Raw genomic sequence first — 26,228 nt, 5'->3', positions numbered from 1 at the left:
GTCATTCTTCAGAGGGAATCAGAAATCAGGCACCCGAAGGATGAAGATATGCTAAAGAGCAAGACAAGAAAAGAAACTTAACACGATGTGATGCTAAGGCATAAATTATGATAAAGTATTCAAGGTCACATGGCTAAAAAGCACCAATGCTGACCTTTAACCTCCTGCAGGCTGGCTCTAAGGAGGACATCTATGCCACCTACTGCAGGGTCTGCAGAGGGTGGCTTCGGGAGAACTCCCAGTGGAGCTTCTGTGAGCTCCTTGAATTCAGTTTCAGTCTGGGAGGTTTTTTTTCCCTCACAGTAGAGCCACCAGTGGTACCCTTGTCCCGAGCTGTTACCCAGAAATTAGTACCACTTGATCAGCACAGAGAGGCCAGCCTCCTTGCTGGTGGGCCGCTGGCCTCCCTGATCCCTCCCTCCTCCCCTCTCCTCCCCTATCCTCTCCAGGTAAACCACTGAGATAAGTCAGAGCTCCCCACCCTAGGCCTCCCACCCACTCTTTATCTTTTTCTCTCTCTACCAAAAGGCCTGTAATTAGGAAACATTAGCAGGCTCAAAACAGCTTTCATACCTGAAACATCCTCGTAATTGCACTCAGCAGAGCTCTTCCCTGGCTATTAATGTCACTTTTATGAAGCAATGAGGAACAAAACACCCCAAGGCACTTAAAACATTTTTTATATAATATGCGTCTTTTAGGAATGGAAGTTTAAAATCACCTGCCTGACACAGACGGTGATAGACAAAGGCGTGGGGATTGGAGAGGAGAGCCACAAGGCCAGGCCTCCTCTAGGAGAGGGAACAGGTCCAGGAGAGGCGGACCCTGCTCTTGGGAGAGGTGTGGTGGTGTGGCACAGGTTGGTGGGTGCTGGCTGGGTCCTGCGGGGAGGAGAGTTGGGTTGTCAGAGCAGCAAGGCCACATACCCACACTGCTCCTCAGATGTTCCCTTGTAGGACTTTTAGATAAGACTTTTTGCAGGGCAGTGGCATGTGTATGCTTTGGAAATGGAGGGAAATAAAATGATACTGCATGTCATAGAGTAGAACATTAATATGTTGATTGCAGACATCCATTGGGGATGTGTGTAGGGGGTTGGATGATAGGTGAGAGGAGAGAGAGAGAGAGAGAGAGAGAGAGAGAGAGAGAGAGAGAGAAAGGTTGAGAAAGAGGGATTTCCTTGGCTTGCTGGATTAAAGAATTTTGGGAGTTGTGATATTTTATTAGAACTTTAACCTCAGACAGATTTATTTTCTCACTCTTGGAAATAACTCACAGACTCATGCATGCCAGCTGAGCAGGATATTTTCTGTGCATGAACTCCAGAGGTCACCCAAGCCCACCTCCCCACTCTTGGCAAGTCACAGTATGAGGAATAAGGAGTTTCCTAAAGGGGGGGGGGGTGTCACTCATGGCAGCCATAGTCCCACCCAGATGGCAGTGGTATGTACGTAGGTTGGAAGAGGGGCCTCTTCCCAGACCACAATTGTTTTACTTGCCCCTCATCCTTGACAGGTTTAACCCTAGTTTGTTTCAGAAAGGTATCATTTCTTTTTTCCCTGGGAAGGCAGTCCCCAAACGTGTCCCTTGTCCCAACACTATAAACATTTTTGCAACTAGTATGTGAGCCTGAGGATCAACTGCCGATGACAGCTCTTTTCAAGTTGAAGGGCAGGTGGCTCTAAAGGCAGCAGAAGGGAATCAGGCTCCTGACTGGCACCACGTTGGAACAGAGGTGGATCAGTCCCACCAACCTGCACACTCAGCTCTCGGGGCTGGTGGTCCGGGTGAAGGAGGGGACGTTACTGGGGAAGACAGAGCATTAGAAGGTGAGGCAGAGTTAAGAGGCCTAGATGAGATACCCAGGAGAAACAGAGGAAGAGAGGGTCAAGGTCATGAGCAGAAACAGGAGGACACTGAACCTGGCTGCAGGAAGGATGAGCTTAGCCTCCTGGAAACCGGCCAGCCCTGGGACCATGCCTCTGGCCTTACTTCCAGTGATAGCCAAAAGTGTGAGAATAATTTGGCCTAAACCACGCTATATTTTTAAAGGAACAAGGCTAGGGTTTGGAATTTGGCATTCTGGATTTATTGCCATTTTGTGCTAAGTTCCTTAACTTCTCTGATCCCACATTCTGCCTTTATAACATGGTCATATAAGAGATTATTTACAGAGTGGCTGGGAGAATTACCTTTTCTGTAAACTAGAAAGCTCAGTGCTATACCTCTTGCCCTGACTAGCACTGGTGGTAGAATTGATTCTTGTTGGAGAGGCCTTACTTGCCTGGGAGGAGAATGGGAACTGATTGAACGAGGGACCCCGGGGGATACAAGATTGATATTTTAGGGTTCGTGGCAGGGTTGTATTTCTTGCATGAACATCAGAGGTTTACCCTGTTTCTAATAGTGATATTATAATTATGAATAACTAGTATACTCATCACTATTAATTAAGCACTGACTGTGTACCAGCATTGGGTATTACTTATGTTACCTGGCTGACTTCTCATTGGGACCCTGAAGGCAGGTGGCATTTCTTCCATTTTTCAGATTCATGAAGCTCAGAGCTTTTATTCAAAGTAATAGGACCAAGTGTTGCTGAGACTGACCCCAAGCTCATCTGACCACAAAGCTCATTCGTGTACCTCTGTCAGCAAAGGAGTGTGAAGGGATGTCAGTGTCATAGACTGCTGAGAAACCAGAGAATGGGGGGGGGGGAACTAGGGGAGACAAATGTTTCCCAATATCCTACCAAGGGAAAGGCTAGATTTGCCAACCTTGGACTACCAAGCAGTGAATGTGACAAGCACCTCATGAATCTTTTTTTTTTTTTTTAAAAAGCAAGCTCTACAGGGGAGGTAGAGCAGGTGACTTGTGATGTGTGGGCTTGGGAGCAGAGAGTGGCAAGTCTAGTTGGAGCATGAAGTGAGAAGCCCCAATCACAGAGCAAGTGAGCCCTGGTCAGGAATCCAGAGGAGGAAAGATACAGGTGGTCCCTGCAGATGGCCGGCTTCAGGCAGCGACAGAGAAGCCTGGGTGGGTCAGCTCCTTCCTGATAGGTGTTGGCAAACGTTGAGGAAGTGAGGATTCGTGGGAAGGAGAGCTGGGAGGTGACCCCAGCAGGCTGCTTTTCCCACCCAGTGGCCTCAGTACCAATTCTGCTGGACAGATCCCTCCTGCACTGCAGCTGGGCGTCCCAGCATGCCACCTCCCCATCTCCATGCACACTACCCCCTCATCACGCTCTCTGGTGGAGACAGGCATGTCCCCCACACATCCTGGTTATCAAAAAGGACAGCCAATGTGGAAGATGCTGGAGTTCAGGTGCAGTCTTAGCTTGCTGATTGGGAATTCTGCTTTCAGAGCAGCATGGTGAACGGTGACAGGTTGTGTCTGCGATCAGGTACAAGCAATTAATTGTGCAATAACGAGCTGGGGTGATGTGGTGGGCAGTGCCGTAGGTGGGGCTAAAGTAAAGCTCTGTCTTCATGGTGCTGACCGCAGGATGCCATGGGAGGAAGGGCCAGGCTATCTCAGGGATTCAGAGCAGTCCAGGTGCGAGTCCATTGTGCTGATCGGGGCCTATCTGAAATGATGGGCTTCATCTGGAGCTGAATTTTCAAAGGGACACTGGAAAAACTAAAGTGTGTCTGATAGGGTTTGATGAATGATCTTGTCATTCAAGGAATCTTAGCCCAGAGATGGTCCAAAGCCAAGTCCAGGAGGCAAAGGATTGAGATAATTATTCTCAATGGAGGCCAAAGTCCTTCACAGGCTTCCTAGAAACATGCTTTAGCAGCTACAGTCTCTGAAACAAAACAAAACAAAAACCCAAAGTCCCCTGAAGTAGTTACACATAGCAGCTCTATTCCCATCCAGTGGTGGGAACAGACAGGCCAGAAAAGGGGCACCTTCTTCCCAGGCCAGGTTTGGGTTACTTATAGCATGAGACTGAGAATTTCCTCTACCCTGAGAATGGGACTGGATCCAGAGCTCCTCCCAGAAGGCCCCGCCCCTTCCTCTCCCCTGGCTGGCTCTCTGGTATCCAGGACAGCCAGCAGGGCCCCTGTGCAGTGAACTCTTAGAATGAGAAGCCCACTTCCCCAGGCTGCAGCCCAGTGTTGGTGGCCCCAGCTTCAGGCTGGCATTCTGAGCGGAAATCCCTCCAAGCTGAAGGGAAATGCCACCAGTCCCTCCAGAGGCAACTCAACTGGCCTTCCATCCATGGAGACCAGGTCTAAGCCTAGCAATATTAGGCAGCTGCGGCCTGGGGCCCGCGGCTCCCGCCCCTGCCTTGTTCGACAAGGCCGTGTTGGGCAGCAGTGAGAACCACATTCAATCGACAGCTTAAGATAATCACATGTGTGAGGCGCTGGGATAATGGCAGCTGAATACCCTGCCACCGTTGCCATAGTGACCAGCCAAGCACTGGTTGCCTCCTTCCCCCCCCCCCCAACCCTCTCTCTTTCTTGTTTTCTGGACCTCCTTATTATAGGACTGACTGGTGGGGTGGGGGGTGAGTTTGGGAAATGGGAGAAAGGAGGAGGGGGGAGGGGAGACCCAAGAGGGGCAGCCCATTATATGCTCTTTAAATGCCTCAGCTGGAGGTATTTTAAATCTCAACAGAGACAGAGAGAAACAGTGTCTTAATCCCCAGCTCCCTGTGAATTATTTAAAGGGATCTTGTCAGAGGGATGAATTTGTCACTGTTGCAGTGTCAACAGCAGCAGCAGCTGTCATAATGGCTGAGGACCCCACTCCAGGCAGGGCCTGGTACGCAATGCTGCTGCCCGGTGGAGGTTATGGTGGCCCTAGGGATGTGGACCAGGAGCCTCCTCCAGAGGCACAAGCCTGCAGTGTCTCCCCTGGTGTACCGGGCAGAGACCTGGGTGTGAAATGTGTCAGGTGGCAAGGAGATGTGCACCATCTAGACCTTGGGCCAGCTTTGATTTCTAGTAGTGTGGCTCTTATAGGTATGGAGTCACTGAGCAATAAGGGAGTGCCTTCAGACCCGAGCTGACCTGTGCCCAGATGGCCTTGAAGGAGAGGGCATGCCTGAGAAAGGGCCACAGCAACCAACCCTGTATGCACACACATACACATGCACGCACACACACACATGCACACATGCCCACACACATGTCCATGCAGGCATGAACATGCCAAGGATTAAATCCACAAGGGCAGAAACCAGAAAATGGGAGAGAACTGTGGATCATACACATTGTAGGGAGAACCAAAGCCTTTGAGGAAAGGAGAGAGGCTAAGTAAGTGACTGTGGAGTTGGGAATCCATGCTAACCAACTGGATTTAAGTAACTCACAGCCTCAAAGCATGTTTAATCCTCACCTGCAGAAGATAGGTACTGTTAGTTTCCCTGTGTTGCAAAGGAGGACACTGAGGCTCTGAGAGGTTTGAAGTCTTGTCCATAGTCACATAGCCGAGTCCAGCTCACTCATAAGAGCCAGTGAACTTCATCCCAGTGAACCAGGGATCACCATGATCTGGGTTCTGGGTTGGGCATGGATGCAGCAGTGCTTCTGAACCCTGCCCTGCTTTAAAGGCCCAGATACCTCCTTTCAGGATCAAGTGTGCTCCTTGGGGCCTTCACCTCCACCTCCCTATTGTAGTTCCTGCCATCTTTCTACCATCTCAATTCCCAGTGGATTTTGTGGAGTTTTGCTCTTAGGGATCCCCCTGGGACACATGGTGGGCCTGTTTTTCTCATTTTAATTTGAATCTCACCCTTATTCGCTTGCTCTCTTGGATCCCAAGGAGTGTGTCCTTGCTGCAAATCTGTAATTCAGGGAATCCATAACACTGCGGTATAAAAGCCCTTTCCAGGTGCTGGGTTTTCAGAAGCAATGCTCCACCCCAAACCTGCCACCCTTCTCTTTAGCAAACGACAGGAGTCCTGGGAATGAATGAGGGAGGGGGAACTTTTGTGTCCTGCAGCCCACATCGGGGAGGTAATAAAGCATATTGGGAGGTGAACTGGTGCTCAGGCCCTCAGGGGAGCCATTGAGCAAAGCTTCCTTGGTTGGTTGGTGTACTAAATGATGGATCCCTCTGGGCTTGTAGGAGTTTATGCCCCACGGACCTCATTTTACATTTTAATTAGCCCTCTAGCTTGTCTAATATCCCAGCTCTTTTGGGCTTAGTCTACTGTCTACACAGGAGCTTTCTCAGTAGGGCCCAGTGTCCTGGGCAGAGAAGGCTTGCTGGTGATGGCTACGGCTCAGCCCTGAGCCATCTGCTGTTCTAAGGGATCTTTGGTCTTCTGTGGGCTTCAGGAAATTCAGAACTGTCTGGGTTCCAGGGGACTTTGTATTCAGAGGGACAGTCATCTTCCCTGATTGGGTAGTGCCTGCAAAGTCCCATCACGGCCCCCAAAAGCATGGTGGAGCAACTATTTGAAACAACATCTTCCCCCATAACAGTTGATACCCAAATTCAGACTGCAGAACAGGCCCAAAGTCTATGAGCTGTGTCCAGTTTTGTCTCCTGTGTTCTGAGCTGATGATTGACAGTTGTTCAGGGATAGTCTGCTTGAAGGAAGAGAGCTCATGCTGAAGTAGGCCCAGAGGAAGGCTAAGAGATTAATAGAGGAGTAGGGAAAGGGGTTGCTGGCTGTCCTTGTTCTGTAGACAATCTGGGTCAGCTGGTTGTAGGACAGGAAGTTTGTCCTCTTAGTCTGTGCATTCTGCTGACCACAACTTATCTAGGATCAAGATGGTTTCCACACCCTGGTGACTCAGTAATAATGATGGCGGGTCATAATGATAATGATAATAATTGGTACTTGGGGAAGGGTAGTTAGTGGCAGGCACAGGGCTAGATGAGTTACTTCCCTGATCTTTCAGTCTTTGCCACACCCTACAAGGTAAACAGTATTTTGCAAATGAGGAAATTGATGCTTAGAAAGTCATTTGTGGTCCCAGAGCAGTAACTCACAGAGGTGAGAGTCCATCTGCCTCCTGGCCACCTCCCCAACCTCATCTCCTTCCCCTTTTCCTTACTGTTGGCTCCTGTGATCTCTCTGATCTATTGTCTTTCCTGGCAATGCATCAGGCCACCCTTGCTCTTCATTCCTGGAGCCTGGCTAGTGTGTGCCATTTAGATCTCTGCTCAGAGGGACACCTTCCCTGACCACCCCATTACCATCTTCCATTTTATCCCTTTACAAACTCCTTAATAGTATTTAATGCTATAAGAATTCCTATGATTTGTTCTAACTCATTGTATTAGAATATAAGCTTCATGGGGGCAAGGACTTTGTCTCTTATTCACTGCTGTGTCACCAGCACCTATGACAGTGCTTAGACATGGCAGCAGATGCTCCATTCCTTATTTAAAAAAACAAATTCAATGACCGGGACTTGAAACAGATCAGAATAGCTGGGATCTGGTTAGGCGAACAGAGGCCTACTTCAGTCATTTCTGTTTCCATCTTAAAGAAAGGTGTCCAGAGGAGGTAGACCCTCTCAGCTGGGCCTTGTAGAAATGGTCGGTTTATGGAGATGATGATATAGCATGGTGGCCAATGAGCATTCTAGGAGGGGTGGAGACATTGCAGCAGTTCAGGGAGGGGCCGACTATGAAAGATCTTTTCAGAACTCCATGCTTCATGCCTGGAACTCTCTTCACAGACACAGAGTAGAATCTGCTCAAATCTCTTAATGTCATTTATAGTGGCTCTTCATCTTTGACCGATAAATATTATTTCTTGATATGAGCTTGCTCGTTCATCTCATTCTTCAAAAATTTGGCTCCAGATGATCTTTGCCTATTTCTGATTCAAATTTGGCCTTAAAAGATAAAGAATGTGGGGCTGGGATTGTGGCTCAGTGGTAGAGCACTTGCCTCACATGTGTGAGGCTCTGGGTTTGATCCTCAGCACCACATAAAAATTTAAAATCAAAATAAAGGTATTGTGTCCATTTACAACTAAAAATAAAAAAATTAAAAAAAAAAAAGATAAAGAATGTCGTCAGAGTTTCCGGAGGTTGTTAAAGAGGGCTGTGTAGATGGACTGGTGGGTATAGCCCATGACAAAGAATTTTAACAGCATGCTTTACACACACACACACACACACACACAAAATCAACCAGATTGCAAATAGTCAATATGCACTGTCCAAATGTCAACGGGCAATCTGGGGCACTCCAGAGCAGCAAATCTGTGGGCTCTGACTTTCAATAAGCAAGTCTAACAAACCTAGATCTTGGCTGGAACCTGGAGGTGTCTTTCTCATACATCAAAGTCATGGTCTGAAAGCCTGAACAAGTACTTCCTAATGGGTGTCATTGTTTTCTTTATTATGCTTATCTCAAGGACAGGTGGTCTATTTGCATCAATAATAGTGCCCTTTCAAAGGCTGTTAATATTCTGTGGGCTGTGCAAGTCTGATTTGTTTCTCCTTTTTCCAGGGACAGGCTCACCTGATGGCACCTGCCCCAAGTCCTCAGTGAAGGACCAGAGACTGAGGAGGCTGGGAAGTTAAGAACAGGGCCTCACTCACTGCTTCAGGCTCCTAGCATCTTTTGAGGGTTACACACAGGGAGGATGGTGAGGTCCTCAACACAGTCCCAGTCCTGTAGGGACAGGTCCACAGGAAAGAAAAACTTCTAAAATTTATTTTAGAAAATTCTGAAGGGCAGGAGAGAGAAGGAAAGTAGTGGGACAATCATTGAGGATGGGGAGAGAGAGAAGTCAGTGGAAAGATGGGAAGGGAGGGCTAGATAGAAAAGTTAGGAGACAGGTGATATAGGATTGGTTGGTTAATCTCCTGTGATGAGGAGCAAAAAAGGAGGGAAATAGAAAGGCTGAATCCAGAGTGTTTCCTAGATATTTGGCTTTGGAGACTGTGTGGTCTGGGTCTTCAGAGAACAAGGTGCGGAACTTTAGGTTTTTGTCAGGGGGTGTCCAGCAGGCAAGGGATACACAAGTCCGAGGCTTTGGGGAGAGGTCAAGTGGGTGATGTAGGTTATGATGATACACCGTGTGTGTGTGTGTGTGTGTGTGTGTGTGTGTGTGTGGATAAAACCACCCAGGATAAAAGTGAGGTGAAATGGAGTGAGAACAGAACCCTGAGAAACCTGTGGGTTTCCCTGGTCCCAGATATTACTGGTTAAAATGCTGTTGCCTAGTTCCAGTGTTGCGAAGCTAAATGCTTGAAATTATTTTACTTGTTGAATTGAACTAATAAATTAGTCACAACATAATTCCCTGTCCTCAAGGAGCTCATATCCTGGTAGCAGAAACCAAAGTCACACACATGAAGCAATTAAAGAATACTTCAAAACCGTGTGTTATCAAATGCTAAATTGTGTGGAATAAACTCAGTCATGCTTGAAGCATTCAGCAAAGAGTAGCTGAACAACAGCTGGAGAAGTCCTCGTGGAGGAAGGAAGACCTGAGCCCCCTTGAAGGAGGGAGCAAAAGAGAACTCAGCCCTGCTGTGGATCAGCTGCCTGGCTTTGGACCAGCCACTGAACGTCTCTGGGCCTCAGTTTGCCCATTTGTCCCCCAAAGTGTTTTGGTCCTCTGCAGTGACTTCCAGCCAGGTTTGCTTTCTCTGTTCTGTGTCCAGGAGATCAGATGGCATGAGAGTGGAGTAGGAGAAGGGCACTAGTGTAGGTCAAATATAAGCAACAAGGTCAAGGAGCAGAAATGGGTCTGGTCTTCTTGTCCAGGTATGAGAGGGTATGATCCTGGCTTTGGCCTCTGACGTCTCGTGTTTTATCGATTGTCACTACTTTCTGACCAAACAGCAGGCCAAGGCATTAATCCAGGCATGAGGTAATGCCTAGTGCAGTTGCCATGGTATTGCAAGAGAGAGGCCAGAAAGAAGCAGCAGATTGTGATGAACTGGGTGTGTTAGAGATGGAGGGCACTTTTGTCCTGATGACTACCTGACTGGCCTCCAGGTTGGAAAATCAGGGACTCTTGGAATGGGATCCTGGGCCCAAGATTCTGATCCTGTCTTTGGACCACATTTCAGATACTCCCCAGGCCCTCAGTCTTGGTGATAGCGATACTTCCCTTGGTCACCTGCCCTTCTCTTTGCCTCAGCTAGGGCATCATTTGTTCATCCACCAAAAAAACTAGATTGGATGACTATTTGTCACCTGGTTTTCAGGGATGAAGGAGAAGGGCATCCTTGGCTGCCGCAGTCTGGCTGGGCACAAATGCCGCAGTCTGGCTGGGCACACAATCACGAGCCACCACACAGCTTGTAGATTCAAACAGCAACTCTTTATTCCCGAACTCACACCAGCCGTCTACAAACACGTTCTGGGGAAATCCATGTTCTCTTCCCAAATCCACCTCCACTGGGCTTCTATCTCCAAAATATGTTGTCTGAATCCCGTGAGAACTCAAGGGGAACTCAGGCAGCAGGATACGCCCTATTCCCAGCAGGAATAATCTTAAACCTTAAACCTGGAACCTAAACTGGGAACGCCCTAAACACGATTATCTTAAAACCGGGAACACCCTAATCTGCCTTGGTCCTTGAGCAAGGTCACGTACATTCAATGTCACTGCAACATGGGGTACGCTGGCAAGGAAATTGTCATACCTACTTGGCTAATGGCTCCCAGCACTTGGCCCAGGGGATAGGACAAATAGGGGCATGCGTTGCTGTGGGCATGCTGTTTGGGGTAACAGAGACCAAGCTAACATTGTGTGGTGTTGAGGTGTAGGCTGGGCCAGGTAACAGGTTTTTTTTTTTTTTTAAAGCTATGTTGGTGTATTATTTATATACCATAAATATGCTTACACCTACAATTTAGTTATTTTAGTAAAATTTAAAAGTTTGCAATCATTACCAAAATCCTATTTTAGAAAATTTCCAGAAAAGTCTTTCCAGAAAAGACTTCTCATGCCCATTTGCAGTCATTCCTTATTTCCATCCCCTAGCCCCAGACAAATGCTAATGTACTTTTTTTTTTTTTTTGTCTCTAGATTTGCCTCTTTGGAACAGTTCATCTATATGGAATCATGTAATACGTGGTCTTTTGGGGCACACAGTGTGTTAGTCAGCATTTTTTGTTGTTGTTGCTGTGATCCAAAGACCTGACAAGAACTTAGAGGAGGAAGAGTTTATTTTAGCTTCCAGTTTCAGAGATTCAGTCTGCGGTTGGCCAACTCCATAGCTCTGGGCCTGAGTGAGGCAGAATATCATGGCAGGAGGGAATGGTAGGGTAAAGCTGTGCAGGACATGACAACCAGGAAGCGGAGAGAGTGCCATCACCAATGACACAACATAAACCCCACAAGCATGCCCCAGGGACCTATCTCCTTCAGACATCCCCTACCCTATAGTCACCATCCAGTTAATCCTTATCAGTGGATTAGGTTACAACTCTTACAATCATTTCACCACTGAAGTTTCTTGCATTGTCTCTCACTTGAACTTTTAGGGGACACCTCACAACTAAACCGTAGCACATGGCTTCTTTCCTTCAGTTAGCACATGTTTTAGAGGATCACCCATTTTCAGAATGTGCCTGAGCTTCATTCTTTTCAGTTCTAAATAGTATCCCATTGCACAGGTACCTTATATATATATATTGTGTGTGTGTGTGTTCACCAGTTCATGGACATTTATGAAGGTCTGCGGTACCACAGTAAAGAGTCCAGTTGAGAACTCTGAGAAGTAGGACTAGATTTAAATCCGTCTGTAGCAAATAGGAGGATTACTCTGCAAATAAGTATGTACAACAGTGTCCCAGAACTTATTTTATTTTTGTCAAATTAGTTCAAATTCTGAGTCCTCTATTCAGCTGATGGTGAGAATTTCAATCTCAGTTAATGAGAATTTCAATCTCAGTTAATGGTTCATCTTTTCACTAGGACTACATAAAACTCTGGCCGGTTGACCTTGGAGCAGATTTTGATAAGACCACACATCATCTCCATGATCCAAGCTCCTTGGCTTGAGTAACATTCTGGAAGTGATGTGGCTACAGCAAATGACTGTGTGCTCCTAACTTCAAATCCATGAAGATTTGTCTGAGGGATTATCTTCTGAGTGGAATGGCTGAATCAAAGAGTGTTTGCAGTTGTAATTTTTGATAAGTAAAACCAACATTTCCATAGAGGTTATACAAATTTGCCCTTTATCCAAATGTGGATCAGATTTCTCATTGGCAAGCTCTCCAGCAGTGTTCTGAAACTTCTGTTCTCTAATAACAACAACAAAAAATATCAAAACTTTGCTAATTACCTTTTGTTTGTAATAATGAATGACATTCAGCATCTTTTCATATGTTTAAGAGCTATATGTTTCTCCATGAGGAGTGTGTTGACATTTTCCACCCATTTTTCTACTATATTACTGATGTTTAAGTTCTCTTTCCATCCTAAAGGAAATGAATAATTTATCTGTCATAAATTGCACTTTTTCCATTGTTTGTTCATATTTTTTTTAAAATTTGACTTTGATTAAGGCTGTTCCAATCAGGCCATTAAAAAGTTGGAAAAAATGAATAGAGCTGGATTGATCAACTTATGGTTCCTGAATTCATGTCACAATTTGTATCCAGAAATTGTCCTCCATGGTTTCTTTCATTACTTTTACGGTTTCATTTTTAATGTTGAAATCTTTGATTCACTGGGAATTTAGAGTCAGGTATGAAGTACAGATGAGTTATGCTCTTTCCAGATGGTTACCCAGGTGGCAAAACAATTTTTTAAAAATGATTCACCTTTTCCATACTGATTTGAGTTTTAGCCAACATTCTAAATGTTGAGAGAAACTACCACCCTGACTTCTGAAGGATGTCACTAGTTTGTACTTCCCCCAAAGGCTGGGGCACTGGTGCCCTTACCCACTTTCTTACCAAGACTCGGCATTTTATCTCTTTAATTTTCTGCCAATCTGATAAGCAAATCATGGTGTTTTGCTGTTATTTTAATGGGAGGAGATAATTACAGGAAAGACCACGAGAGGGAATTTGTCAAATGCCTAGGAGTGGAGGCTGAGAAGTGGCCACTGAAGGAGATCTTGAGAATGTGGGCTATGGGCTGGACTGTGAGAAGGAAGACTCCAGGAAATGGAGCCAGCAAGGATCAGGGTAAAAGAAATTTGGTCCTAAACAGGACATTGGGCATCTGCAGGGTAGACTACCCGAGACTGGTAAAAGTCCCTCTTTTTTTAAGGAAGGAGAAGGGGAGGAGGTGGGGAAGCAGTATTCCCAAGGATCTTGGAATATCTAATCCTGAGAGGAAAGGGAAGACAGGTGCATTAAAGAATGTTTAGGGGACATAGAGCCCTTTGGTCTGTTGTCCCCACTGTAGGCTTAGTGAGCACTTAGAGAGTCTCCCCCAAATATCTTTCCAGTCTCCCTGGGTTTGGTCCAACCTCCATCACCTCTTCCTGGACGGCTACAGTGACCTTTAGTTGTCTCTTCCATATGCTCAAGTGTCCTCCAGCCTGGGATTTACATTGCTTCTCTAATACCTTTTAAAAACTCAATTCTAGCTAGGTGTGGTGGTGCACACCCATAATCCCAGCAAATCAGGAGGCTGAGGCAGGAGGATTGCAAGTTCCAGGCCAGTGTCAGCAATTTAGAGAGGCCCTAAGCAACTTAGCGAGAGAGTCTGTCTCAAAATAAAAAAATAAAAAAGCACTGGGGATGTGGCTCAGTGGGGTTAAGTATCTCTGGGCTCAATTCCTAGTATCCAAATAAATAAATAAGTAAATAAAAACACAAGTTCTGATCACTTGTGTTTTTCATCCCTAAACTTCATCAGTGACACTTCTAGTTACACTCAGGTTGAAATCCAAAATTCTCTATCCAATCCACCTTCCCCTCAGTCTTATTCCTACTGCTTCCAGCCTTTTATGACTTTTCTGCTCTATAGGCTTCATTCCTCAATGGCATCAGGTTGCTCTTCCCTACCTCAGGGCCTTTGCACTTGTGTGTGCCTGGGCTCAGACACTCAGCTCCCAGAAGACACATACTTCTCCAGCCTCCATCCACCCCTCCCGGCTTCCCTGACATTCTGCTGCATGTCAGGTGCATCCCCTTTCTTGGCAATCCATAATTTTCCCTGATAGCCCTTAGTCCAATTGTAGTTATTTAGTTATTTTCATAATCATTTACTAATTTGTGTTCCTCTCACTAGATTATAAGCTGCATATTGCTGTATCCCCAGTGGCTAATGGAGTGCTTGGTATAAAACTGGTATTTAGTCAATATTTTTTTTTTTCATTGATGAATGAGGGAGGCATAACTCACTGTAAAGCAAGGAGACTGATTCCAAGTATCAGAAACAATGATGTTTGTCTCTCCCTGCTGGGAATACCACCCCGCCCTCATCTCCATTAACCAAAAATCTTCTCTTTCAAATTCTTAGGCCCCCATCCTAATTGCTACCTGCTCTTGAAAGCATTTGTCCCTCCTCTCGCCCACTCTGATGGCTTATGTCTCCAATCCTCGCAGCACCCGCTGACAGGGGAAGAATGATGGAGAGAAATTAATGGGAGGCTCCATCGTGGCTTTTCCCCAAACAACAGGGAGCTATTTTCCTTTTCTCTCAATTTCTTTCTACTCTTTCCCTTTGAATATAAAGCTCTATTCCCTCTAATTTGCTTTGATCGCTCCCTTGAGAGCTGTCAGGGAATCAATTAGATCTGTAGAATTTTACAACTCGAGGTCACCCAGTATGATTCCTCATTTTACAGATGAGAAAACTGAGGCCTAGAGAGGTTAATGTTTAAAACAATTACCTCTGATGGGTCTTCTAATACTAATCAGTGTCATTTTCTAAGATAAATGTTCTCAATATTCCCAGCTCCATGAGAGTGGAAATCCTCATTCTGTTTACTGAAAGACCTATTGTCGGAGATGGTCTCTGTGCTAAGGAGATCCTGTGCCTGGGCTTCAGGTCCTGATCCCATAGCAGCGCTGCATTAGTTTTGGGTGGGACAAAGACTCCAGTTGTGTCCAGCCCCCACCCTCAATGGGGCCACATGCCTCACCTGTGCATAAACAGAGTGACCCACTTTTATATTAAGACCCCCCCTGGAAAAATGGATCATGAAACCTGCCAGGTTTAAACAATTGCAGAAAAGCGAGAGAAAGACACCCTTCCCTTAACTGTCATGTAATGTTACCTGGGAAAAAAATTTCAGAGTGGCCCTAGAAAGGGAGGGAGGTCTGCAAACTGGAAACTTAATCTGAAACACTGTCAGCAACTTCTTCTCCCTAATATATTTGCTTTCTGCCTTCAAAAACCAAGCAAGCAGAATGTAACTTTAACAAACACACGTTGTAATAGAACATAATGTAGTCTTCAAGAAAGAAGAAAAAGCGGTTTCTCTACATCAAGAGAATCAATAAGAAATTAAGCAAAGTCCAGGTGAGATTTGACAGTGGGAATTTATACTCTGCACAAACTGTACAGTGGGGCTGTCTCTCTCTCTCTGCTGGTGGCCCTGTCACTGAGCCTGGGAACAGGCATGTCCACCTGCATGAACCACACCCACTCAGGGGTTGTGATAGGATGCAGCCTGTTGATGATGTGCTGCAGTCCTTGGGGCCTCTCTGACCCCTGGGGGAGATACCCTGGCTCCTGAGCACACATGTTCTTACAGTGGGGCCGTAGTGAAGGAGAAGCCCGGAGCAAGCGCCAAGGTAGGGAGTCCAGTCCTACCTGGGGAACGTGAACTGGTAACTGGGAGGTTTTCCAATCCTGAAAGGCATTCTACGGAGAAGGTGCTCCGTGAGAAAACATTTAGAGATGTGACACACTTGTGGGTTTGGAAAGTAAAATCTGGCTTTCTAGAAGGAAAGTGGAGCAGGGAGAAGTGCTGGGAGATCATAAAGGAATCAAGTGATAGATGGGTGCTGGGTGTTTTATGGAGGACATGAGACTTTGTCTAGGGCAGTGAATCGGGATGGCCTTTTTGTCCCCAAACTGGCACAGGATCTGGAAGGAGCTGATTGAGGACTTTGGGCTGTGGAGGAAACCGGCACTTGGGAGGGGCTGGGGGCCAGCAGGTTTGTGGGCTAGACTGCAGCTCAGTTGCCTAGTTCTGGCCACAAGGGAGGTCATTTTATAGTCCTGGATGTGCAAGGTCATCCCATTGGTCCCCCTTCACACTTTGTTTGGTTTTTCTGATACCCTGGGACAGTTTGAAGAACTGTCTTGCCTCCATCCTCCTGCCTCTCTAGGGGCCTTAACCCCTTGTGAGAAGCTATTGCAGAGTATTTCCCATGCACACATACATAACTGGCTTTTAGCTGCTAACGGGCAATTCCAATATATACATTTAAACTTCACACCATGAACAATAATCAGCACAATATTTAAAGAAATGGATAGGTTCTGGTTACCTTGATCACAATTGCCAAATAGTCAAGGATCCTAACCCACCCACTTTTTACTTTAGTAAGTTTAATTTTTTTTTCCTCTCCTTTATTTATTTTAGGCAGACAGAATAGGACTTTAACTTTATTCCTGAGAGTAGACTCAGTTCTTGAGATCAGAGCCCTGAGAGCTTCCAGATACGGGCAGGATAGCTATTTCCTCCACCTCTTTCCTTATAACACAAAGAAGAAAGAATGACCCGGAAACTCTTTTTGACACTTGCCTTTGCAGACCCTTCCCACGGCCTGTTGAAATAATTTTCTAGAAGTTCTTAGGCCATCAAAGTACCACTTCTGTCTAGGTCCTTAGCTCTATACCTTTGCTTTCAGCCATGGAGAATTGCATGATATTTTTTTAACCCATAAATTAGAGATAATAGTATCTAGTTGTTGGGAATATTGAGAGACATTGTCTATTAAATGTGTTCTTCCAATCCAATCTATATGGCTGCTAAAAATGGGGGCTGTCTTTTTCAATGAGAATCATGGTTGTCTCTCTCTCTTAGAAAGAAACTTACTCCCCGAATAACACCCTCCAACATTCTTGCTTTTCAAAGGTTTGCTTGAAATTTGCACATAATGAAGCTTAAATGGTTTCACTGTGGATCTCTCTTAGCAATCTCCACAGTGTTTTATAGTCTAGCTCTTTCAAAGAGATTAAGGTTATAAAACAAAAGTTTATGAGAATCTGAGTTTGTTGAGTAACTCTGGCAAGCTTTATATCCATGTGCTTTTCGGGGAGATAAAGGAGATTCACCACAATAGAGAAATCAGTTCCAGAGGTGGGGATTTCCAATGACTGGTGTCATGTCATTGGACCACTATTCCATAGAGGCTGTGGAAGTGAGGAAGAAAGTTCCTTCCATCACTCGGAGCTGAGAGCTGCAGGTTTTCCCCATGGATGTCATAAGCCATAGTCACAGTATGAGAGTTATAGTTTGGATGAGAAAATGCTTTCTAGAATGAAATCTGTTATATCTTGGTATGAGAGGCAAAGAACTATGACATCTCATAAAGAGGTGTCTAAGGGGCTGGGATTGTGGCTCAGTGGTAGAACGCTAGCCTAGCATGGGCGGGGCCTGGGTCCGATCCTCAGCACCACATAGAAATAAAGGTATTGTGTTGTGTCCATCTACACTTAAACAAATAAGTATTTTTTAAAAAGAAGTGTCTAAAATGAAGCAGGGGTTGGATATGTTCATTTCCCGAGTCCCGCAGTGGGACTGGTGAGCTCGTAAGGCCCTCCCAGCCCCAGGATTCTCCTCTGTTCTGTCTTGGTTTGTTTTCTCATTCTCTATTTTCTGTTTTTTTTTTTTTTTTTTTTTTTTTTGCATTGTGTGCCTATGGACTCCTTGGTACAGTGGGAAGAAGTCAGCGGCTATGATGAAAACCTGAACACCATCCGCACCTACCAGGTGTGCAATGTCTTCGAGCCCAACCAGAACAACTGGCTGCTCACCACCTTCATCAACCGACGGGGGGCCCATCGCATCTACACAGAGATGCGCTTCACTGTGAGAGACTGTAGCAGCCTCCCCAATGTCCCAGGCTCCTGCAAGGAGACCTTCAACTTGTACTACTATGAGACTGACTCTGTCATTGCCACCAAGAAGTCAGCCTTCTGGTCTGAAGCTCCCTACCTCAAAGTAGACACCATTGCTGCAGATGAGAGCTTCTCCCAGGTGGACTTTGGGGGAAGGTTGATGAAGGTCAACACAGAAGTCAGGAGCTTTGGTCCTCTCACTCGGAATGGTTTTTACCTCGCTTTCCAGGATTACGGAGCCTGTATGTCTCTCCTTTCTGTCCGCGTCTTCTTCAAAAAGTGTCCCAGCATTGTTCAAAACTTTGCAGTGTTCCCAGAAACCATGACAGGAGCGGAGAGCACATCTCTGGTGATTGCTCGGGGCACGTGCATCCCCAACGCAGAGGAAGTGGACGTACCCATCAAACTCTACTGCAATGGGGATGGGGAATGGATGGTGCCCATTGGGCGCTGCACCTGCAAACCTGGCTATGAGCCCGAGAACAGCGTGGCCTGCAAGGGTAAGCCCTGGGGCCCTGGGAGGCCTCTGCTTCCTTGGGGATGGGCCAAGTTGTAAGATTTCCCTATTCTAACTCTGGATCATCCAGGAACAGGAAGTGACTAATGGCTTATTATAATACTCTGAAGAACCTCAATCTCTAATGCTAAACCTAACAATTTTCCAGTGGTTTCACTGTTTCTAGATTGTCTGTATTCATGCTGGGAGGGAGAGATACAGACAATTCTGAATAGTGGAAAATAATTCAATAATCACTCATTTATATTTAATTGGGGAACACACTCATATTCTCCCTCTTTCTCTCTCTCTCTCCCTCCCTCTCCCTCTCCCACACCCTCCCCCTCCCTCCCTCTTTTTCTCTCACCCCCTGCACCCACACATACATTCACACACCCCTCTGCATCCTGCATCCAGCCCCATGCTGTGGGGCATGGAGTATTTGGGTTGTCATGGACAATTCGTTCAAGGGTAATTGAGGAGTGACTGAATTTGGAAAATATTTTAGTTCATTTCGGTCCAGCTCCCACAGCATTGAACTTGGTACTGAACCCATGTAGCTCATTAACTCAAAGCCCTTTGGCTTGGCTGTCTTTCTCCTGGGGCTCAATGCCAGGCCCTGGAAGGAGATGAAGCTATTGGAATGGGAGTAAGAGTGTATCGTGTGTGGCATTACCTTTTGCTTCTGAATGATACAGTGATGCCAACTTTGTAGTCTGGGAGAGTCAGGATATCCTGTGCTCACACGTGTGTTCCTCAGCTCTAGAGAGCCCATGACCACATGTGGCAAGACACAGGCTGAACTGACGCATGGCTCAGTCTCCCTGGGAGAATGGAAGGGTCTGGAGGCCCCACGGCTTATGTCTTACTTAAGTCACAGAAGTTTAACATGGGGAAATCCAGGGCTTGGGAAAAGACTTCTTTTCATTATAAAATTTTGCATGTGACCCTCAGAACTTCTGGATGTTTTTAAGAGAAAGGCTTTCTACACCTTAACCCGAATAGGTCACTAGGATTGACCCCAGTCCTTTAGAGTTTGGGGGCTGTAAATGGCCCCTTCTTCTCATCATGAGCCTCCTGATACTTGTCCTCTCTTGTCACCACCACCTTGCCTGAACATCTCGCAGCCCATGACTTCTTCCTCCCCTTTACCTTCCTCCTCCAACACCTGTCCGTCAAGTGCCCAGCACCGGGCTGCTAATGCCCATCAGCACTGCGATCCTATGGACTCAGCTAATTGCCTGGGCTGGGGCCTCACACAGCCTTTCTGAGGCCTGCTGAGAGTGCAGAGCTGTGCCTTTGTGTCTTTATTGGATTTTTGGGTTCTGGTACTCGTGATGGATGATGTGGAAACAGAGGGGAGAGAGTGCAGGTCCAGTGATGAATCACTGCAGACAGTTTTAAAACCAGCCGGGCCTGGTCCCACAGTGCTACTCTTTGTCCCTTTGGTTGGGTGTGGGGTGGGGGGGCACCCTCTTTGGCATTCTTTAGGGTCTGAGTGGGGACCAAGGCACCAGACTGAGTTCTTAAAGGCACAGGTGCAGCCCGGCATGCTTGTGACAGGGCACGGGTGATTTCTCTGGGCTTCAAAAGGCTGCCACCCTGCACTTGCTGGCTGGGGCCCTCTCATTTTTCTCATTATTTCCTGAGCAGAACGGCAGGAACCGGAGCAGGCATTGATTGGTTCTGATTTAATTGGGACTCTGGGAACAAGCGTTCATTTCTTTGGGCTAATTGGAACGTTCCTCTTTTGGGGGGTTCTGCTGTCCATACTGCTTGTCAGTCACCTCCTGTGGCTGTCCTGGGAGGGCCCGTGGGGACAAATATGTAAATCTAAGTTGTTTCTTTCCATTCTTCCCAGCCCCAACTCTCTCTTGGCTTTTGGTGGCTGTGGGTAATCTGGAGCTAGGGTGAACTGGCTTGACTTTGAACCATCTACTTATTGCAAACTCGCTGGAGGGTAGAAGGAATGGGGAGCCCAGGGAGCTCTCACTTTGCCATTTCAGAAGCATTGACAACATTTTGGTGGCATGTGAGAATAGAGAGTGGCAAGTCAGGTGGCATCATGATTCGGGCCCTGCGACCTGGATGAGCTCAGTGCCCTGGGAGAGGAGAAAAGCCCTGTCCTCCTGTCTCAAGAACTTGACCCTGCATTCTCTGAAAGCGTGGCCTTTGACTTGGGTACCTGGACCCTGATGACTAAATTAGACCTCTCTGCTCGGTACTCATAGAAGGTTGCTCTAAGGAGATGAAGGGACCCTGGAGCGGACAGAGATGGCAATCTCGAGAGGATTCTGCACCCTTTGGTGGCAGTCAGACAGTGCATGTGGAGGGCCTTGTGACTGGTCTCTGTGCTGTTTTCAAAAGAAGATTCTCTAACCATTTTGTGTGCTCATGCTGTGCTGCCAGATGGCAAAGGAGCCCTTCAAAATAGTTCTGGAGTGGCCCTCTAGAACCCAATCCTCAGGAGGCCAGGAGCAGGGAGAAAGGTGGATGCCAGAGACCTGCAGGTGAGAACTGGCACATGTCCAACAACTTCTCTCTCCCGTTACAGCCTGAGGATTGATGTTCCCTGAACCTGGCTGGGTGAAGCCTGGGTCGTTCTGTGATTCACACGGTTGTGTCGATCTGATACATTTTCTTCTCTGGGTATTTGCATCTGGGACTTTGCACATGTCAAAAATCTACAGAACGAATACTTTTTGTTTCTGGTTATGTGTTATTTGCTGGGAGGACAGACTATCACAATGGGCAAGGAAACATATTCTCTGGCTTTCACTTTCCATCTGCTAAACCCATGAATCTGTCAAATTCATGGTGACCAGTCGCTGGGTTGTGCAGAGGTACCTGGAGACCAATTAGGCAGCCCAGCCAGCCAAGAGCAATCCTGGCCTGGAGCTGCTCCTGTCGCTGGGAGGGAGGATGTGAGAAGAGGGGTGGGAGGGTGAGCAGAGGAGGTCTGGGGGAGATTTGGTGCATTAGCATGTGGTTCACACACTTCCTAGAGGGCTCTGCCGCCTAAAGCCTGTTTCTGAGTTGCTCTTTCAGAACCCATCAGGCAGAATCACATGGTCCTGTTGACCCCACCAGCGACTCTGACCTTATCATGTGTCTCTTCTCTTTGTCTCTATGAAATTGTTAATTACTAGGAAATTGGCTCATTTACCTCCAACTTCAAGTACTGTGCGATGGTTTAGCGAGTTAATGAGAAAGCCCAGCTTTCTCCTTTTCTCTAACCACGTCCCTGCCCTGCAGAGGTTGGTAACCAAGTCCATCCTCTGTGTGGGTCCCTGCAGCCTAGCTCTTCTGTGCCAGGCAGGCCAAGGATTGGTGCTCAGCAAGCCTTCTCTGTGCTGTGGAGCTTAACATATTGCAACAGCTGAGGTCGTGCTGTGAAAGGTTGGTGGGGATGGACTGACAGTGGTTGTAGGGAACCTGCAGACTCCTTAATGCCTGCTAGAAATTTGGGGCTGCACAGTCCCATCTGGGTGTCCTGCAGATCCTCCCTGGATATGTTTACTCCTGAGTGCTCCCTCAAGGCCTGGCCTTCCCTTCCAGGATACTGTCCCTGGAGCTTCCAGAAAGAGCTTCCTCTTAAATCATGATGGGGACTCAGAAAATGACAATGTGCATAATCTTTCCTGGTACTGTGTTTTGCCTCTGTCCCCGTCCCTCTCCTAGTCTGGCTTTGGCTCACCACTGTAGAGAACACCCAATGACCCATGGGGTCCAGAGAATAATTTTAACCTGAGTAGAGGCTGGGTACTGTGGAAAGACCAGGCAGGGTGACCCCAAGAGTAAGCCAGAGGTGGCTTGGTGCTGACAGGAAGCTCAAGAAGAGTTTGGGGGTAGGAGAAAGAGAGGGCTAAAGGTGGGAGTGGATGTCCAGGAGTTACAGAAAGGAGCCACTTTCCATGTAGCTGGCCATCACCAGCCTGGTCACTTGTTACCAGAATCCCTACGAATGCTACTGCTCTCTTCAGGGGCACGATCAGATCTGCGGGACCCTCATTTCTTGCAAGTCAGAGCTGGAGCTTAGAATACATGTCTCATAATTGGGGGTCCATGTGGCTTTTTTGGGGAGGTCACAGGTCAGCTATGACCATTCCAACCCTGGACATTGGCAGGGTCTTCACATTTCCTGCAGAAGAGTCCCTCAGTGCATCTGTTTGTCTTGCTTCCCTGAGGCTCCTGCCCTCCCCGCCATCTGCTGCAGCTGTGAGTTCAGGCTGTCCACCCCACCAGCATGGTCTTTGAAAGTGCCTCTCCCGCCACCACACTCTCCCAGGAAGTCTTCTTTCCTTCCATGGTTGCTTCTTCGCTCCTCCCTCCTCTTCAAGTTGGGGACTTATTTCTTGGTAATTTTCCACCTCCATGTAGATTCCTTCATGCCTGGAAACCCAAGGGACATTTTGAACCTTTCAACAGTTTCGGTGCCTTTTTCAACTTGAGCAACTGAGATGAGCCACTTTATAAGCCTGGGGGAGTTGAGACCAAAAAAAAAAAAAAAAAAAAATCTGCAGGATTCGAAGGTGGAGAAAAATTGTGTCTAATTTAGCTTCTTTTGGCAAAAGAAGTTTCCTGGGCCTATTTCCATCTCCCTTAGGGTTGATGGGTCCAGATGTGGGACCCCCTGCCTCATTATCCTGAAGAGATAGTGCTAGAAGAGAAGGTGGGGGCCTGTGTGTGTGTGTGTGTGTGTGTGCATGTGCATGCACATGCCTGATCAGGCCACCATGCTGCCACAATCAAGAGTACTGAGCAGCCCTACTGCTCTCTCGCTTGGCTGGTGAGTGAGAGAAAGTCCACAGCCCAGACAGCCTCCCTCCAAACCCCAGGGAGGCCAGTTCTGCTCAGGGACAGGGGAGGCCAGGGTCATTAACACTGCAGCCCTGTAAGATGAGCTTCATAATAGGATTTCCCAGTAGGTTTCATAATTTAGAAACTCTCAGGGCCTCCTCTGCTCCCTGCAGTGACCCACCCGGCATCCTCCAGAGAGGAATCAGATGTAATTGGCTGGATGTAATGGGCTGTGACACTGGCATAAGCATATAGCAAATGGTGCTGGAAGGATGCCCCTCTGCAGCATGGACACCAGCATGCTGAGCTCTGAAGGTGGCAGAGGATGACAGGGCGGTTGAGGGGTGGGGTAGATCCTCTTATGTTCTGCACTGCGCCTTCTGCCTTTGAAAGACCCATATCCCATTGGTGCTGACCAAACAATTGTGATTCTCCCAGGTCAGTGCTAGAGCTACTGAGAATCATGTGACAATGTTCTATGTGCAAGAGTGCTCCTGGGTGGAAGTCCATATTTTGCCTCAATCTTGGTCATCCATGACATAATAAACACGTATTACGACGTGGGTAGTGGAAACACCACTGGCTCAGGGGTTTGGCAGGGACCCAATCTGTCATTTACTTTCCCATCATCTGCCCAATGAAATTCTAAGGAGTCCGTGTTGCGGTTTGGATATGAGGTGTTCTCCGAAAAGCTCATAGCTTAGGCAATGCAGGAATGTTCAGAGGGGAACAGATCAGACTATGAGAGCTTTAACCACATCAGTGGATTAATCCATTGATGGAGTGATGGTTGGACTACTGAGTGGTAACTGTAGAAAGGTGGGGCATGCCTGGAGGTGTGGCCTTAGACTATATCTTATCCATGGCTCCTCTCTCTCTCTCCCTCTCTCTCTCTCTGTGCTTCCCAGAAGCTGTGATCTGACAGCTTTCCTCCATCACTCCCTTCTGCCAGGATGCTTTGCTTCACTGTAGGCCCACAGTGATGGAGTTAGCCAAAATAAACATTTCCTCCTCTCAGTTATTCTTGTCAGACAGTTTGGTCACAATGAGGAAAAATTGACTAACAATCTGAAACTGCCCAAGTATGAGGGGTGGAGATCTATTCTGACCTTCTTATTTGACAACAGAGAGGGGCTGGCATTTCTCGGCACCAGTATAGAACGCCATTACTAGTTAACGTCACAGCTGAGATTAGAACTCAGGTCTGGAGAGGCCACTCTCTGTCTCTGCTTCTGAGACTGAATCTTGTTGAAATCAACCATCCTTAAAAATATTACATGTGTTTTCAGGAATTTTAAAATTCTTTCAGCTGTGCTTTTGTGAATACTCTTTTATGTCTGTGTTGTCCCTTGTTTTTCTTGGGGTCCCCATGGCTCTGTGGAACCATGAGCTTTGCTTTCCTATTCTTTCCTGTGCATCTGCACAGGACTCCATGTTGGCTCTCACCCTCTTCTTGGTCTGTCTGAGATCAGCACATTCTTTCCAGAGAGCTCTGAATGTTAACTGCTTACAAGCCATCCAGGTAGTGCACAGCATACGAAGGGTGACCCCAGCATAGGCTTTATGTAATAAAAAAGGGCTCAGGAAAGGTAAGTGGGGCCTGGGTGTGTCTCTAATCCATACCGAGGACTCCTGTCATGGGTCGTGGAGGGCTACATTCTAACTCAGTCAGGGCTGTAGCCAGACTTATTACCTTAGTCTGTTCATGCTGCTAAAACAGAATATTACTGACTGAGCAATTTATAATGGGTGGAAAATGACTTCTCACAGTTCTGGAGGCTGCAAATCCAAGATCAAGTCTTAGGCAGGTTTAGTTGTACAATGAGGGCTGCATCCTCTGGAGGCGAGGAACACTGCGTCATCCCTTGCCAGAATAGCAAGTTCTCTGCATACCATGAAGCTTCTTTTATCAGGGCCTCCAGGGGCTGGCAGTGTAGCTTAGTGGTAGAGCAAGCACTTAGCATGCATGAGGCCTTGGATTCAATCCCCAGCACCCCCAAAATTATAAATTAGATATAAGGGCCTTGATTCCATTCGAGAGGTAGGAGACCTCATGGCCTGATCACCTCTTTCAGGCTCCACCTCTTAATACTGTCCCATTGGTTGCACCTGAACTTCAGAAGATACACATTCAAATCATAGCACTCACCCTGTGCTTCTGTCCCCATCTCCCTGTGGAACTGAGCAATCCTTTACGATGGAACATAAGCATACACTTGGTACAAACTTGCTCATGTGGAGGGGGAATGACTAATTTTCAGCCTGAAGCACGGAGACAAAAAATCATATTGAATCCAAATTGTACTGAGACTTTTGGGATCTGGCCCCAGGGAGCTCTGGTAGTCTGAGATCTGTTTTCCCTGCCTTTGACCATTGTCAACTGTGTTGACAGAGCTCCAGTTCCCCTGGGTCTCAGGTCTTCCTTAATACAGAGGGTTGAAGAAGACTAAAAAGAATCATGCTAGGGCTATTGCAAATGAAGAAGGAATGTCTCTTAAACACTGGAGGCCAACAAGGCAAGCCTCAATTTGCTAACAGGGCTTTAACATAGGCATTGAGAGAGAGAGAAAAAAAAAACTTGGCCTTTCCCTGGGGAAAGGGCTTTGAAATCCCATCTGTACTCTCCTTGCTAAGAGCCTTGAGTGCCTGTTTCCTGGTAAGGCAGTTGGATCTCCAACTTTATTTTAAGAGACAGTTAATGATGCAGGTCAGACAGTTCTTTGGAAGATGAGATTTAGCACAGAAAACCATCCCAGGATCTGCTTGGGTTGGTGAAGAAGGCACTGACTGCGAGGTGCCTCCTGAAATCACAGGACAGAAATCCAGGGCCAAGCCCGACCTTTACTAATGAAAAGAAAGGGCTGGACAAGGACCCAAGCCTTTGGTTTCTGGCTGATCCTTCCTGCAACACATGCCCTCCCAGTCAGGATGAGGTCACTTGATCTTAGGGTATGGTCCTTGGGACATGTTTGGTCATTGTCTTGTAGCCTCAGCAGTTCTGCACTC

The 26,228-nt window shown here is 46.9% G+C and overlaps 1 protein-coding gene across 1 annotated transcript in view; it reads left to right on the top strand.

The window, feature by feature from the left end:
* Nucleotides 1-26,228, top strand: part of Ephb1 (EPH receptor B1) — a 419,708-nt gene that overhangs the window by 144,789 nt on the left and 248,691 nt on the right. Inside the window, exon 3 of the mRNA XM_046431643.2 lies at nt 17,745-18,426. Coding sequence (XP_046287599.1) covers nt 17,745-18,426 — 682 coding nt within the window. The remainder of the gene's footprint in view (nt 1-17,744; nt 18,427-26,228) is intronic.

The sequence above is a fragment of the Marmota monax genome, unplaced genomic scaffold (genome assembly GCF_021218885.2).
Source record: "Marmota monax isolate L192 unplaced genomic scaffold, Marmota_monax_Labrador192_F-V1.1 WCK01_AAM20220418_F8-fsc00022, whole genome shotgun sequence".
Lineage (NCBI taxonomy): Eukaryota > Metazoa > Chordata > Mammalia > Rodentia > Sciuridae > Marmota > Marmota monax.
Note: the sequence above shows the minus strand (reverse complement) of the source record. Positions and strands in the feature narration are given on the sequence as shown.